General features: G+C 44.9%; 3 protein-coding genes across 7 annotated transcripts in view; 2 read left to right on the top strand and 1 right to left on the bottom strand.

Annotated features, from left to right (window-relative positions):
- The window catches only part of cenpp (centromere protein P), a 66,034-nt gene extending 65,410 nt beyond the window's left edge, over window positions 1-624 (bottom strand). The window contains exon 1 of one of the 3 annotated variants that reach the window (XM_052076364.1): window positions 385-624. The gene's annotated coding sequence lies outside the window, so the exon portion shown is untranslated. Of the gene's footprint in view, window positions 1-41; window positions 327-384 lie in introns of those variants that run through there. The other 2 variants (XM_052076367.1, XM_052076366.1) reach the window with 2 other exon arrangements.
- Window positions 625-696: 72 nt separating this feature from the next.
- nol8 (nucleolar protein 8) lies at window positions 697-11,151 on the top strand. 3 transcript variants are annotated; one of them, XM_052076275.1, is made up of 18 exons: window positions 699-909; window positions 1,506-1,630; window positions 1,928-1,990; window positions 2,073-2,151; window positions 2,217-2,376; window positions 2,700-3,004; window positions 3,069-3,331; window positions 4,663-6,128; window positions 7,172-7,276; window positions 7,349-7,480; window positions 7,569-7,667; window positions 8,036-8,187; window positions 8,599-8,679; window positions 8,946-9,208; window positions 10,249-10,387; window positions 10,521-10,585; window positions 10,696-10,778; window positions 10,865-11,151. In XM_052076275.1, exons 2-18 carry the CDS (start codon window positions 1,510-1,512, stop codon window positions 10,922-10,924), a joined length of 3,636 nt encoding a protein of 1,211 aa, XP_051932235.1. In that variant the 5' UTR covers window positions 699-909; window positions 1,506-1,509; the 3' UTR covers window positions 10,925-11,151. The 3 variants fall into 3 exon arrangements, with proteins under 3 accessions (XP_051932234.1, XP_051932233.1, XP_051932235.1); XM_052076274.1 differs by having other exon boundaries at window positions 697-937; window positions 7,172-7,480; XM_052076273.1 differs by having other exon boundaries at window positions 697-909; window positions 7,172-7,480.
- Window positions 11,152-11,244: 93 nt separating this feature from the next.
- On the top strand, window positions 11,245-14,884 carry gpr37l1a (G protein-coupled receptor 37 like 1a). Its single transcript, XM_052076315.1, has 3 exons — window positions 11,245-12,096; window positions 13,323-13,733; window positions 13,855-14,884. The coding sequence occupies exons 1-3, from the start codon at window positions 11,545-11,547 to the stop codon at window positions 14,368-14,370; spliced, it is 1,479 nt and encodes a 492-aa protein (XP_051932275.1). The 5' UTR covers window positions 11,245-11,544; the 3' UTR covers window positions 14,371-14,884.
- The last annotated feature ends 1,380 nt before the right edge of the window (window positions 14,885-16,264 follow it).

Consider the following 16,264-nt stretch of genomic DNA (forward strand, 5'->3'; position numbering starts at 1 on the left):
GCTTAACGCAGATAACACGTGGACCAATGATATTAATTTACCCTGTGGCTACTTGTTGTGGATGACGTCATCGACTGCATATGAACAGAACAGACAGCTTTCCCTTGTGTTCCTAAACACACACCCAGTGTCCACTCCCTACAGCGCTTTGTTGAAATTACAAAATATAAAAAAGATATAAATGGTTTACTTAGCTAACACTGGCTTAATATAAATATTAAGTAGTCGAAAGAGTACATTCTACTAGCTAAATTGGGACGCCGACCAACTTTAAAGACATATGTTGACAACGTCACGTCAAAATATAAAATATATTAGGCCATATGCATTAAAAACGCCTGACTAATGTTCGAAACATAAGAAATACACAAAACTGTAACTTACTCGGTGAGTTGTCGATTTTTTTACTTCCCAGACACGTTTGGAGACTCGCGCCCTGTGAACGCTACCACTTTGCCTTACGTCAGGGGGCTGATGAAAATAATGTAATCATTGGGAATATACCTATTTTAGTTCCAACGCAGTTCTTGTATTTAGGAGCATACGTTGAAAGACATTAAAATAATATGACTCCATAACAAACACTCATAGGCCATGTCAAATAAGATATCCAAGATGCACATTTCTAGAACACCCTGAGCAAAGTAGTTCAAGAATGACGCCACTGGACTCTCCCTTATTGATGGATTGAGCCTTGATTTTCGTCCAATTGCACAATTTTTTAGTGATCCATAAATTCATTAAAATTTACGTGATTTTATGTCCTGTTTATTTATTAACTGTACATTTTAATGTAATACGGTGCTAGCGGAACTATTGAGTGGTAGAGCAACACTAGCGGACTGTAATGTCGGCCCGAACCGTTGTGTCGAGCACTTTTCAATGTAACACCTGCTGAATCCATGTGAGGTAATATTTCAGCAATTTCTCTGCACATGTGAATTATTTTACACGTTGGTCGTTTGGGTTGGTAGCACTTCGACTTAGATTATTACTGCCGATGTCGTAGTTAAGTTTTTAGTTTAGCTTGGTTGGTTTAAAGCTACGAGTAACGAGTACACTTGAATGATAACCACAAATGGTCACAGTTTAATCGTTTTGTTTTGTTTTTGTTTGTTTGTTATTTGCTGGATTATTATGGACATTAACGTTTGACGTAGACATCGACTTGTAATGCGAGTGTGCGCCCACATAGAACCTTGTACAAATAATAGCTACATGTCAGACGATGTACTCGCTGAGTGAGCCAAGCTGTTATAGAATTAGGGTTAAAGTCTAATGAATTAAAAACCATCGTACTTGTTCAAAGACTGTCACGCCAGTACCACTTTCTAAGACATCCATTTGCGATGATTATCATCATTGCAAATGTTTATAAATGTGTAAAACTCTGACTCTAGTACTTGTATATTCAATCTCTATTACCTCGGATAATGTGATTGCTGTACTGTCCTGTCCAATGCTGTCCTGTACTCTACTGTAAAGTATTATTCTGTCCTGTCCAGAAAGATGCAGCGTCTCTACGTGGGCGGTTTAAGCCACTCAGTCACCCAGAAAGATCTAACGGATCGGTTTGGCAAATTTGGAAAAGTGGAAGATGTGGAGCTCCGGACCCGGCGGGACGATGAGGGTGAGCCTTGATTTTACATGAACACACCTGAAAACCAAGGAACAGCTTTTCTTCCTTATTCCGATTTAGTCTTCATACAAATACTAATTAAAGCACCGAACAAACAAAATGCATGAGGCCATGGTCTTACGGCCTTAAGACAATTGGCTGGCTACAGAAAAGCTACAAAAAAATGGAAGCCATTGGGATACTTTGATGAAAGCTTTTCACAGAAATATTAAAACAGCTGGTAACTGTTATTTTCAAAATTTACATTTTTTCATTTCCACAGTAATCAAACCCGTGTTGCTTCCCTAGGCGTTCCCTACAAAACATTTGCTTACATCAACCTCAGCATTTCCACCACAGACCTGAAGAAGTGTAAGTGAATTTAACAGCAAGATGTAGTCCATAAAAAAAAAAGAAGCAAAATATGACACTATGTGTTTGGTTTGTTTCTCAGGCATGACGGTGTTAAACAAATCCAAATGGAAAGGAGGAACGCTGCAAATTGAACCTGCCAAGGAGAGTTTCCTGCACAAGTAAGCCCATTTCTTTACGGACTTTGGCCCACTTTGCAGGTGAGTTGAGGATATTTTCGCCCTAGGCTGGCTCAGGAGAGGCAATTGGAGCAGCAGCGCCCCCGTCAGGATACAGACAACAAACAGCAAAATGCCCCCAAGCTGCTGGAGTCTCTCAGCAAAGCCGGTGTGGAAAATTTCACCATGAAGGCGGCCGTGCCGGGCACAGAAGTACCAGGACACAAGGTGTGTCTGCTTGTGTGTGTTTACCCGAACAGTTGTAACCAATTATTAGACTAATCATGTTGTGGAAAGTGAAATTGATGGTCTGGGCAATTAATCAAACACAAATTGTCATCACAATGGAGGAGAATGCGATTTTTTTTTTCCCAAACAGTTCTAGGGTTGTTGTGATGAACGCTTAAAACAAAATACTACAAGTCAAAATGTTTAGTAAGTGAAGATCTCTGATGTTAATTTGTTTGCATTTGTTTTAGCCGAACCCTAACACACCAAAACATTTATGCGTTTAAAAAAAAAAAGATATGTTGACTGTTTTTCCTTTTCAGGACTGGGTGGTCAGTAAATATGGCCGCGTGCTGCCGGTCATGCAGCTGCGCCGTAAGAAAGGCACCAAAACTTGCACCATCAAATATGACCCGTCCAAATACTGCCACAACATCCGGCGCTTGGACCCAGCCACTGCCGTCGCTGACCCTTCTACCCCCGTAGCCCAGCTCACCTGGCAGATGAACGGCGGCGACGATGACATCAGCAGGAAGAGACGAGGAGAGTTCCCTCCGTATCGCCCACCGAAGCCCAAAAGGACTCACACAGATGCGCTCGAATCCATTCGAGCTGCTAACCAAGCCAGGTAACAAACCTTTGTTTTGTTTTTTTCTGCCTCGAGTCTTCTCGACCAACTCTTCCCATCTCAGACCGGCGCAGGTTGTCAGCTGCGCCAAGCTAAAGAATCATCAGCCGATGAATGAATTCGTGCCGGCAAACGACAAGCGTCCGGTCCAGAGGAGGGAACGCGCACGTTACGAGGACAGCGATTCGGAAGAGGAGATGCGACGGTTGGTGGCGCTTGAGCAGTCTTCCCGCAATCCGCCAGGGAGGCACGTGGAGGACGACAACCTGGAAGTGGTGGGATACGACTACTTAGTCACCTTCGGAGGATCCCGGCAGAAGTATCGAGGTAAAAACAAGTTTTTCCAAAAATGCAACAATTAATGAAAAAAATGATATCAAATTGGTTATCAGATAAGATAAGATAAGATAAGATAAGAAAACCTTTATTAGTCTCACAATGGAGAAATTCCCAATTCACAGCAGCAAAGTTATGAAAGTAAGAAGTAGAACAACAAAATATAGGAGCTGCTGGAAAGGCAGCCACTCTCGCGGCGCCATTTTGAAGTCAAAATAACAAAAATAACACAAGACAACACATAGGACACAGACAGTCGTTCAATCTTCACCAATTTTCTGCATACACTTTGTTGTCTGAAGCAGTTCTAGATGAAAGAGGAGAGGATCAAAGTGTCCTTTCTCCAGTGGATCAGAGACGTCATGCTGAAAATGTGCACACGTCTGCTACAAGCTAAGTTTTGAAAGCAAACACGAAGCTGTAGCATCCATTGACGAAAAGAGATTAGTTCACTTCTCCTGTCCCACGTAATCCGCTTCAAACTCCAAGCCGCGACTCCGAGCTCAAATCCGCATCGGCACTCCGCGCCAACGCTCCTTTCTTCTCATCGTCGGCTCCTCAAGACCTCCATCCATCCAGCCGCAGACCGTTCAACAGCACCGATCTCTCCGCTGAACAAAGCGGGGCTGTGAAAAATGCTGCCCATTACAGGCGCAAGACACAAGCGCCCCGGGACTGTCCAGCAACGACAGTCAAATTAATAAATCAGATTAATAGTCAGCTCTTTCCATCATCGATTAATTGAGACCTTGTAAAACGTGTAATTGTCCAAATCCTCAGAATTTCAGCCTCTCAACAGGAAATATTTCTGTCGTCGTCCATTAAAGCGCTGATTATCTTCAGTCACGATTTGAAGAGAGAAAAAAAGAAAATCAAACGTAAATGTGTTCGATATGACACACGTTCAACTATTCAAACACACATGCGATGAGGATTAATGACCTTTTGATATCATTCATTCAATGTATTGCAATGGATTCTGGGAAATAAGAAGCAAAGTTGGGGTTTGTTTTGTTTTTTGTTTTGTTTTTTTTTACAATACAGTATATAAACAGTTGCCCCCCCGTTCCCCCCCGCCGGCTATTAAGGCTGGCCTGTGAATCGCCAAAATCCACATACAATTGACGCCTATTGAAATCCTTTTTTGGGAGGAGGGGTAATGTGATTTTATATATTAGTAATTTTTAAAATAATTAGCCCATTAATCAGTATTTTTTTTTTCAGGAAAAAAAAAATCAAAAAAGCAAACATGAATATTGTTTTCAGTCGCTACTCCTCAGTGCATTTGTCATAATTCAATGCAACGTTGTTGGGCATTCTAGGTGGCCCAATGAACCAAGATGAGGACGATTATGACTCTGCTGACACGGACGAACTCTTCACTTCAAGGAAACGTCCTCTTCCACCACGGGAGAACATCTCAGGAGAAAGGACGGCAGCGCCGAAGAGAAAACGTAAAGAGCAGGACAAAGGGACAAAGAAAACGGCTGTTCTTTCCAAGGAAGCCGAGGAAGACTCTACTGGCACTGAGGAAATGGCCGCTTCCAGGAAGCCTTCTCTTCCTAAGAAGAAGAACATCCTTAAAGAAAGAACAGGAAAGGCAAAGAGGGAAACCAAAGAAGACAACGAGGGTTCAATGGAGATGATGACCGTCCATTCCGAGGAAGACGAGGACAAGATGGACTCTGCCGATTCCGATTACGAGGCCATGTTCGCCAACGTCACTCGTCTGGAAATCTCCCTGGCTGATCTCCAGAAGCTGGCCCAGGAAAATCTGGAGAAGCGTCCCCCGCCGGATGCTCAAGTCTCGCCGGCACACGTCCCCAAGCGAGGAACGCTGCCTGAGGACATCCTGGCCGCCCTCCTGGGGGACGACGGCAGCGACGACGAACGGGAAGCCAGGAAGGAGAAGAAAAAAGGGAGACGGGTCGCCAGGACGTCGCTTCCCCCCTTTCGGGGCACGGCCACGCTCGACGAAGATGCGCTCAAGAAAACGGACGTGCCAGAAAACACGAAGGACAAGTCGGATGGGTCTTCATTCGAGGAGGAGGCGAAGGCGGCGGTGGACAAACAGGAAGAAGTTTCTAATGACTCGGAGGAACTTCCTGTCTCCAGGAAACCTTCTCTTCCTCCTCAGAAGAACATCTCCGAAGAAAGAACGGGAACGCCCGAGAGAAAAATCAAAGACGACGACGAGAGGTCGAAGGAGATGACCGTCCCTTCCGAGGAAGACGAGGATGAGGTGGACTCTGACGAATCCGACGATGAGGCCACCTTCCCCGACGTCCCGCGTCTGGAAATCTCCCTGGCTTATCTCCGAAAAAAGTCCACGCACAGCTTGGAGAAGCGAGCTCCACCAAATGCCCGAGTCACATCGGCACCCGTCCCCAAGCGAGGAATGTTGCCTGAGGACCACCTGCCTACTTGCTTAGGTGACAGCAGTAGCGAGGACGAACGGGAAGCCAAGAAGGAAGAGCAGAAAGGGAGCACGGTCGCCAGAAGAAGGCTTCCCCCTTTTCAGGGCACGGCCACTCTCGACGAGGGGGCGCCAAAGACAACGGGCGCGCCAGAGAACAAGAAAGGCGAGTCAGATGGGTCTTCGTCTTCATCCGAGGAGGAGGCGGAGGAGGCGGAGGAGGCGGTGGCGGCGCCCCGTCCGAGGCTGAGCGCTCGGGAGGAAGAGGAGCGTCAGAGGAAGGACAACAAGAGGAGACTGGCGGCCGTCGAGCGCAGGCGAAAGGAGGCCGAGGAGCACAAGAAGCTGATCCAGGGGGCGCTTGCCAACCTGGTGAGTTCAGTGTTTCCGCATCAGGATATTATCGTCATCAAATGTCGTAACATTTTACTCTTGGAATGTGTTCCGCGTCATTCTTCAAGCACGTTTCTTTTCTGAAGTTATTTGGGGTTTTATTGTGAAAGTCAGGATGTCATTACGTCAAATTACAACCTAATTGGTCAAGTTAATCGGACATTTTTTTGTTGTTCTTGCTGCAGTTTTATTTAATTCTTGCTAAATTGCCACTGTGACCTTTTTTTTTTAAAACTTATTGTTCATAACTTTTGCTTTTTGTCCTGCGAGATTTAGATTATACTTGATTTTACTGCTCGCAGAAAATTTGCCATTTTTACTCCGAGAAATGGTTTTTGTTTTGTTTTTACTCATAAAATTACAACATTATTTTTAATAATAATAATAATACATTTTATTTGTGGGCGCCTTTCTAGAAACTCAAGGACACCTTACAACAAGCAGTTAAAATCACGAGTACAATGTTAAAAACAACATCAAATAAGAAAAAATAAATACAACAACAAAAATAAATAAATAAATAATGGCTTTATGGTCTGAGTTATGGTCTTGTAAATTTAGGACTATTTTTAAAAAATGTTCTCAATGAATTTTGTTTTTGCATCTATTCCGGATCCGCCCTCGTATTTTTGCTTGTACATCAGTTTTTTATAATAGTAATAACAATCGTAAAATATGTACCGTATTTTGCGCACTATAAGGCGCACCTAAAACCACTCAATTTTTGTTAAAAGCCGTTTTAAAATTCGATCAATATTCTGATTTCCTGGACGTAGTGTTTTTAAATATTCTGTAAAGCGCTTTTTTCCAGCTGCAGCGGTTGCGAAAGCTCAATATCAGCAAACCTGCATTGCGTTGTATTGTGTTTCCTTTAGTGTAGCTCCATCTAGTGGATGCATACCGCAGCCACTATTGTAGGTTCTATGCTGCTTATAACGCGGTGCGCCTTTAGAAACACATAAAGCCGTATCGGATTCAAACTTTCAGTCGACCCGTGTTGAAAATAATCTTTTGTCATTTAGGATGCTGTGACTCCAAGAACGGGAAAGCACATCGTCTTCAATTTCGACGACGACGACGAGCCCACAGCGCTCGCCGCCGACGAGAGCGTTCCCGTCGGACACGAGGTGAGCCGCTCGCTTTTAACCGGCACTTTCAAACAAGTCGGCAGGCTCCTTTCCAACGCGTGTTGCATTCAGGACCGCGCCGCGGCGTCGGGGCCTCGACTTTTCGGCAGCAGTGAGGATGAGGATGAGGAGGACGGTGATGAAGAGGAAGACGGCGGCAGGTTCCACATCAAGCCTCAGTTTGAAGGCCAAGCAGGACAAAAGGTGACCAGTCCATCTTCTTGGAAATGTCATCGTATCGGTCCTTGACGCACATCCCGAACCCACGCGTGTGCGTTTGCGTGTTGTTTAGCTGATGGAGTTGCAGTCTCGCTTCGGCACGGACGAGCGTTTCCGGATGGACTCTCGTTTCCTGGAGGAAGAGGACGAGGAAGACGACAAGGAAGAGTCGGGTCAGATCTTGGGATTGCTCTATTAGGACCTTTTTTTTTTTTTTTACCCCATCGAAATCTTTTAATTTCATCGCCCTAAAATGAGAACTTTTTCTTGTTAGTTTTTTTTCTCGCTTTAATTTACATTTCCTTGTAAATTTCCTTGTTTTTTCCTTATAAATTGTCAATTTTCCCCCCAAAAAACGTCCTTTAAAATGTACAATGGTATTCTCCTAAAATGCGCCATTTTGTGTCAAATTTTTATTTTTATTTTACTCAAATTAGTAGTACCCCATCCCATTACCCCCGTCATTTTGACTTTTTTTTTCCACCTCCAGTCTGTTTTCTGTTAGGCTCCTTTTTAAACGCACTTTTTGTCTTTGTTGTTGACGACGATGGCGGTGCAGAGGTCAAAACAAGCGCGGCGGAGGATGAGGGCTTTCTGCAGGAGGAGAAGAAGAGGAACATGTCTATCCTGCAGGGCCTTCTGGGACATCAAGCCAACAGCGCAAAGCCCTCCGCCAAGACCAAAACCTTCAGGTCGGGCCTCACACTCAGGCGCACGCACACAGACGTAAAATGTTGCGTCAGTGTCGGGCTTCTAATAGTTTGCCGTTTTTCGTTGCAGTGCTTTTTGGTTTCATTTTGACTTTGGTTTTTGATCGTCAATTCCTTTTCGGATATTTTTTTTGATTTTTTTCTTTTTTTTCCCGAATATGCTTTGTTTTAGTTGAGCTTTTGTTAGTTTTAGTTTATTTTAGTGTGTATTTGTGCATTGTGAGATAAAAAATACAACATAAAAGGCCAAGTATTGTATAATAAGATCAAGTAAAGTACAATTCCCCTTCATTACATCATTATTTGTTTTACGATAAGATTTTTTTCTTTTTACATCATGACCTTAGAAAGTCTATTGTTGTAGAAGACATGGTGCGCGTGCATTGTTTGCAGAGATGTGTCGGCGTTGCACTACGACCCCAGCAGAGAAGAGCATGCCGCCTTCGAAAGCAAAGTAGACGGCAACAAGAAAAGGTATGCAGCAACAATCATGCCCTGAATCAAACGCCGATTCAAGCGTATTCATCATTCAATCGAACTGTGATGAAATCATTGTTGATTTTAATCAGGGAAGAAGAATTCCGCCTCATTTCTAAATTGCATTTCAAATTCATTTCAATTGGACACTTTTTCTTTCAACTTTAGAAATCTCTGTCCCGTCACTCCATGTTCTATGGTTATCATCGCCAACGTGTAGTGCGCACGTGACGTTTCCCCCCTCCCTTCGCGCTCTTTGGCAGCAAGTCGGCACGACGGAAGAAGCGCGAGGAGGCTCAGAAGCTTCCGGAGGTTTCCAAGGAGATCTTCTACAATGTGTCGGACGACTTGAAGGCCAAGTTCGGACCCGCCGCCGTCCAAAAGCCCGCCGAGCAGCCCAAGGCCAGCTGGGATGAAGAGGAGGAGAAAGATGAGAAAGATGAGGAGCAGCCCCCACCAGAAGAAGCTTCCGGGTTCATGTTCTCCTTCTTCGGCGACGATATCCAGACAGCGAGCGAACACAAAGGTGCGCCTCTTGATGCGATATTACGAATGGGAAAAGGGACGTTTTAGCTAACCCTGTTGTGGGATTTAGAATGGACCTCAAGGCAAAAAAAATGTCTTTGCGTCCCTAGTAACCCAAATTATATTCATTAGAAAATTGCATTTGGTGAAATAATAATTGGACGCTCTAAATTGTCCCTAGGTGTGAATGTGAGCGTGGATGGTTGTTCGTCTCTGTGTGCCCTGCGATTGGCTGGCAACCAATTCAGGGTGTCCCCCGCCTACTGCCCGAAGACGGCTGGGATAGGCTCCAGCACCCCCCGCGACCCTAGTGAGGATTAAGCGGTTCGGAAAATGGATGGATGGATGAAATAATAATTAATTCCCATTTTCATTCCTCTCACATCGCTGCCATTTATTTCCTATACTGCCCCCTGCTGTTGACTGAAATTGATATCAAAGTTCTCTCTGGCTCACTTTGCAGATGTCACAGATCACCCTTTTTCCTAATTTTGGCCACGTGACGTTAGCGATGCGAGCCCGAGGGCACTTTGATGTAGGGTTCAGTCGACATAACAGGGTGGTGTTTCCATTTTTAAAAACTGCTTTTTTTTCTGGTCTTATTTCAATTTATTGTCTGTAAATGGTCATAAAATTGATCTTTTCAAATTGTATATCTTATATACAAAGTAATTAAATGTACTGAGAGTCAGTTTTTAGGAGGAAAATAATTCCTTTTAAAAAATGAGGAGTTAATTCGTGTCATGTTTAAATGTTATTCTTGTAAAATGTTGACTTTTTTGGAATGTTTCAATCTTATTGCAGACTATTTTTGTCATGTTTCAATCTATTTTCATTTGACTTTTTTGGGGGGGTAATTTTAACTCATTTAAAAAACTATTGTTTAAAAAAAAAAAGACTACACTCTTAAAATGTTTGAAGCTTGGCATGATCTTATTCATTCATTCATTCAATTGCCATAAAATTCGGACGCTATTTTCATCCAATTTACTGCTTCATTAGCGTAACGTTTAATTTTGATCGAATAATGTTGATGTTTAGAGTACAAGGCAGAGAGCATCCAGGCCGCAAAGGTGTTCCGGTGGCAACAAGACCCTCGTCTACAAGACAGCAGCGAGGATGACGAGGATGAAGAGGAAGTGCAGCAGGAGGAAAGCAGCGCAGCGCCTAAAGACACAACGTGAGAATGAAACTCCACTTTTTTCTTTTACTGTCAAGTGCAGATGTGTCAAGACGGGACAAATGTGAGTCTTATATGAAACCATGTTTGGAACATCATGTCAAGTGAAAAAAAGAGATGTTTTTGTCCACAGAGAGGAAATGGTTTCATCCTCAAACAATTTCTTCTTCTTCCGCCTTGATGACAGCAGATTGATAGGTAACGTGTTTATTTTTTCCGCGTTTTCCTTTGTTGTGTAACATGCGTATCAGCATTTCCTCTTGTTGCGTTTGCGCGATGTTGAACTTTTGGACAATGTGGCCGGTCAGAGGGTCCCGAGTGGTTCTGTCGCTCGTCTCAGCTGGAGGAGGAGCGAGAAGAGTGGGAGGAGCGACGAACGGAGCTCAGACAGGTGAACGGCGTTCACGTTTGAAGGCGCGCTCGCCTGGCATTGTGCATACGCTAAAGAATGTTTTTTCTCTTTCGTTTTGCGCTCAGGAGTACCGCAAGAAACACAAGGATGCCTGCAGGAAGCTCAAATCCTCACAAAAGACTTGAACGTTTTCAACTTCACACAAGATTTTTCTTTTTTGTAAATAAAAGGAATATACAACCCAATTTCAGAGAAAGGATAATATCACTTATCTAATAATGCATAGCTATTAATTTCTCTTCTTTTGGCATTTCTTTTGTCAGCTATTGTCTTCCATACCGCAACACATTTTTGACAACCACAATGTTTTTGTGCCTTCAAGTATTTTCAATGACATCAGCCAAATAAATGAGGATTTTCCCATTCTGTTTCAATGTATTTTCAACATTAGGCTCAGGGATACATATATAGAGAGAATGGGGGGCGGGGGGGATACTTGACAGAAAATCAGGTCCAAATTTACTATCAAAGAGAATCAGAATTAGCGATAACCGTATGTATTACTTCTTTCGGCCCCCAATTATTCACCACTTCCGTTTTCTTATGTAATACTTTTATTTGAAAAGGCATAACCGGAAGTTTTGCTGTCTTTCACGGTAACTTAAAAGAGCTCAATTATTGGCCCTTAACTTTTCGCATCAGCACCGCTAAGATCGTCACATTGATGGAAGTTCTCTGAGGAAAAAGTTCATATTTTTATTCGTGCGTATGTTATAAAGCCGGAGTTATTAATTCATCTCCCAACATGAGCAAGCTTATCTTTCTTTTGTTTCTTTTTGTCGGGCCGGCCGAGCTCCGGAGCCGCGTCCGCCTCCCTGCGCCGCCTTCCCCCGAAGAGGCGCACCTCGGCCGCGGTGAAGATGCCTCGGAGGTTCCCGGAGCGAGTCGAGACGTGGCTCCCCGGAGAGGAAAAGACCCGAGCTGGTACTTCACGACCCCGCGGGTCACGAGCACCAGCGCGCTGCGTCCTAACTCCTCGACGTCGTCGTCGTCGTCCTCTGGGCCGCCGCCACCGCCTCCGCTGCTCTTCGCCGTGGCCGACGGCTCGTACTGGGCTTACGCGCTGATGCTGCTGGCCCTGTCCCTCTTCTCGGTGGGCATGGTGGGCAACCTGGCGCTCATGTGCACGGTGTGGCACAACGCGTACCTGCAGAGCGCTTGGAACTGCATCCTGGCCGGCTTGGCCTTCTTGGACTTTCTGGTGCTGTTTTTCTGCCTGCCGGTGGTCGTCTTCCACGAGCTGACCTTCAGACGCCTGCTCGGAGGAGCGTCGTGCCGCCTGGTGCCTTACCTGGAGGTCAGCATCTTTAGTCATCGCGACAACTTCGTATTCAAGAAAAAGTGCAGATAGTTGTGTACAAAAAGACTTTAAAAATGCTGCCTTTAGATTCTGACTTGTTTATGATCATCAAAATGACACGCTTCCCCCACATAAATTGTGAAATTTCTTTTCCCAGTCATAGGGCTGTCAGTTTTATTTGTTTAATTTTTAATACTTTTTTCAACGTTTTTTTTTTCGTTGTAAAATTCTATCTTTATTTTCATCAAAATTTGAATTTTTGATACCCCTGCTTCCCCCCAATAATTTTGATTCCCATCTCATCAAAGTGTGATTTCTGGACATTGGAGTCTAGTAGTTTGACTCCAGTGTCAGAGAAGTTGAATTTAGACATAAAATTAACACTTTCTGATTATACAATTGCAATATTTTTGCCTCCCTCCCACCAGAGCTGATACGAGGATCGTAGGTTTAGGGGTTTTAAGGTGTTGAGGATGTTTTAAAAGCGCCAATGAAAAAATGTCCTAACTTTTAGGGGGTGTTGGGATTCAATTTTCCGGGTGCTTCGGCACCCCCTGTTCCCCAAAGTGGGCTAAAAACGCCTATGCCTGACACATAAAAAAATAGAAAAACATATTTTTTAAAAATATTGAAAAAATATCTACCACTGGTAAATCAGCAGGTGCCAAAGTTTCTTTTGAGTGGCAGGAGGGAGGGAAAGAAGAAGGAGGAGGAGGAGGAGCGCCACCGAGTTGGCCGAGGTGACATTTTCGCCTTGGCACCAAAACGCTTTTGTGGGTTTAGCAGTTTTCCTTCCTTCTCTTGCTGTGAAAAGCGCAAATCCGGCTAATGAGTTTTAGTGCCGTTGTCATGCTAATGAGACTAATCAGATGCCCCCATTAATGATCTTAACTTTGCGCCTTAACAGCGGGGACGAAGACAAGTGGGATAATCAGCGTCTGCTTTGGTCTTGTGCCCTTTTGTACACACACACACACACACACACACACACACACACACACACACACGCACAAAGACTTGGGTCTCAAGTGAGTGTTTGAAGCTCAGGTTAGGGTTCCAAATGAGGGCTTCAAGCATAGATTAGGGTTTTAAGACAGCATTAGAGTTTCAAAGTAGGGTTTCAAGCCAGGGAGTGGGTGTTAAACAAATGTTCGGGGTATAGGGCGTGATGAGGGTTTGAAGTTTTGAAATGAGTGTGTGATTTTTTGAACGCCTCATGCCAGGTGACATCACTGGGCGTGGCCACGTTCAGCCTTTGCGCTCTGAGCATCGACCGCTTCCATGCCGCCACAAGTCCCACCCCCGGGCCCGCCCCCAGGCTGGAGTCCTGCCGCTCCATCCTGTCCAAGATGGCCGTCATCTGGCTGGGTTCGCTGGCGCTGGCCACCCCTGAAGTGCTTCTTTGGCAGCTGCGGCGGGAACCCGTCGGGCCGCCGGAACTCGTCTGGTGGCGGGAAGCCGTCGGGCCTGGCGGCGGCGTGGACATGTGTCTGCGCGAGCCGTCGGCGGAACTGCCCGTCGGCGTCTACTCGCTGGTGCTGACCTATCAGGAGGCCCGAACCTGGTGGATGATTGGATGCTACGTCTGCCTGCCGCTGCTATTCACGTTGGCCTGCGACCTGGTGACTCAACGGGTATGGTCCCAACAATCTTACCGATTTAATCTACTGCATGTAACAACATACCAACGTGTGTGTGTGTGTGTGTGTGTGTGTGTGTGTAACATGAACAAAATACCACTGATTCTATCTATAGGTGTCAGCGCACCAACCCGTCAAAGCGGCAAGCAGGCGCTCTTCCTCTTCTGCCTCCTCTTGTGTGTCTTCCTCACTAATGAAGAAGAAGCGTCATCATCATCATCATCATCATCATCATCATCACCAGCACCAGCACCAGCACGCTCACGAGCCCAAGCTTCGCTCCACCGTGATGTGGCTGACCGCCTTGTACGTGGCCTGCAACATACCCGACAGCGCGTGCAACATCGCGCTGGCGTACGTGGAGGCACCGGCGACGGTGGTGGCGGCGGCATCGGGTCTAGCGGGACACTTCTTCCTGTTTGCTCGCTGCGCCGCCACGCCCGTGCTGCTGCTGTGCTTGTGTCGCTCGCTGGGTCAGGCCTTTCTGGACTGCTGCTGCTGTTGCTGCGACGAGTGCCTACCCGACGTGTCCTCGTCGGCCTCCACCGCCACCTCCGCGCTCTCCTCGCCCTCCCCGACGTCCTCGATGCCACCCGACGATGCGTCGCAGGCCATTGGAACGCCCTGCTGAGCTGAGGTCTCTCGGGTGATACTCAACGTAGGGTTTCAAGCAAGGCTTAGCATTTCGCATTCAGGTTTCAAGACAAGATTAGGGTCTCAAACAAGGTTTAAGGTTTGGAATTAGCGCTTCAAGCAAGGGTAAACTGTTGAAAGTTGGCTTTCGTGGCCAGTTGTAGAGTTACAAATGACTGTTTGAAGTTTTTCCATGTGAGCCAACATGAGTTTTTTTTGGCTTTTTGGCTTCCGCCAGCAAACTGATTTTTTTTTTGGCACATTCTTGTTATGAAGTTGTTACTAATGCGTAATAAGCATCAGAAACATTTCCTGAGCCTGATGTTGCACTTATCCACACACACAAAGCGTCACTATTGAGAAAATCTTCTTCTTTCATTAATGTTTTGGGGGTTTTTTTTGCTTGTTCATTATTTCTTCTTTGGTCATCTTCAAGCAGGAAATTGTTCACGCTGTTATTTTGTTTTTGTTCATTGACGGAAGTGCCCCCCCCCCCTCAAAAAAAGAGAGAATGAAAGAAAGAAGTGTGGGCCTTTTGCTTCGAGCACACAAAATGGGAAAAGTTGCCACGGAGAGCAGACAGGAATTCACTTGAGTACAGACCAAACAGCTTTCAGTTATTCTTTTTTTGGGGGGGGGGGCATAAAAAGCGAGAATTGTAGTTAGATGAGTTCCATTGGTTGACAAAGAAATAAAAAGTCATCTGTGGGAGGAGTTCCTTTTTGGAAGGAAACCTGGAAATGGCTCACATGAGCATAGATACTTTTTTTTTAATGACCATCACGGCTGACTTTCTGCATCAGTTCAGGGATGGCTTTTTGGTGGGTCTACTCATGATAGACAAGCCAACCAAATTTCATGTTGCTCTGTCAAATTGGGATCCGCAGCTTAATTATTTTTTTTTTTTACCTCAGATTCATTACAAATTCCCATTCCCTCATGATAACCGAATGTCTTAATTTATTGGGGACCACCTGGAGACCCCCCCCCACCCCCACCCCCACCCCGAGTTCTCTTGTGACACTCCGAGTCTCTTTCCTCTCACATGCTAAGCGACAAAGAAGAAGAAGAAGAAGAAAAAAAAAGGGAGGAGGATGGGAGTGAGGCCTCCATAAGAAGAGCGCTTTTGTTCGGGCGTTCTCTCCGGCCGCCCCAAAGCAAGGCTGGAACAAAGCCGCATATCAATCCAGGGCGGCCATTGGCGTTGCTAAGCTACGCGACGCCCACTGCCTCCCACCACCTTCTTCTTGCTCGCGGCAAGACAAGAGCGAGAAGAAAGAAGTCAGATAAGCCCAAAGCCAAACCGCTTTGTTGGTCGCCATGACAACCACCCGGACAAAGTTTGCAATATATTGCCTCAGATTCACCGCCACGGACGACTGCCCCCAGAGGAGGTCATTAGACGTCACGTGATCACTTTTCTGTACAACCAAATGAGGAAATGATGAAGCATCTTTTGTCATTGATTATGTTCACAATGATAGACAGCAATAAAAGGTACGAGTATATATTTTTTTATTTTATTTCTGCAACTAACCAAATAAATAATAAAAAATAATCAAGCGCAATTTAAAGCTGTCAATCAGCCTGACGGACTTTCAAAAAATATTGAACGTTTATCATCGTGTATGAGCCTCAAGTATTGTTGAAATATTGAAGACAATTAAAAGGCATTGCTGGATGTAACTTACGTGGTTTCGTAAAAAAAATCAAACATCCCTTAGGAGTTGTCAACCGACATCATGAATGTTGTTTTGTTTGTTTTTTAATCAAGTTTACCATCTTAAATGAGCCCAACATCTATATATTTTTATACGAAATATCGAAGGCAATTGGCATTCATCGCTGAATATAACATAAGTAGTTTCTTCAGAATCAAACATGATTTTGAG

Source organism: Hippocampus zosterae, chromosome 9 (genome assembly GCF_025434085.1).
Source record: "Hippocampus zosterae strain Florida chromosome 9, ASM2543408v3, whole genome shotgun sequence".
NCBI classification, from domain to species: Eukaryota; Metazoa; Chordata; class Actinopteri; order Syngnathiformes; family Syngnathidae; genus Hippocampus; species Hippocampus zosterae.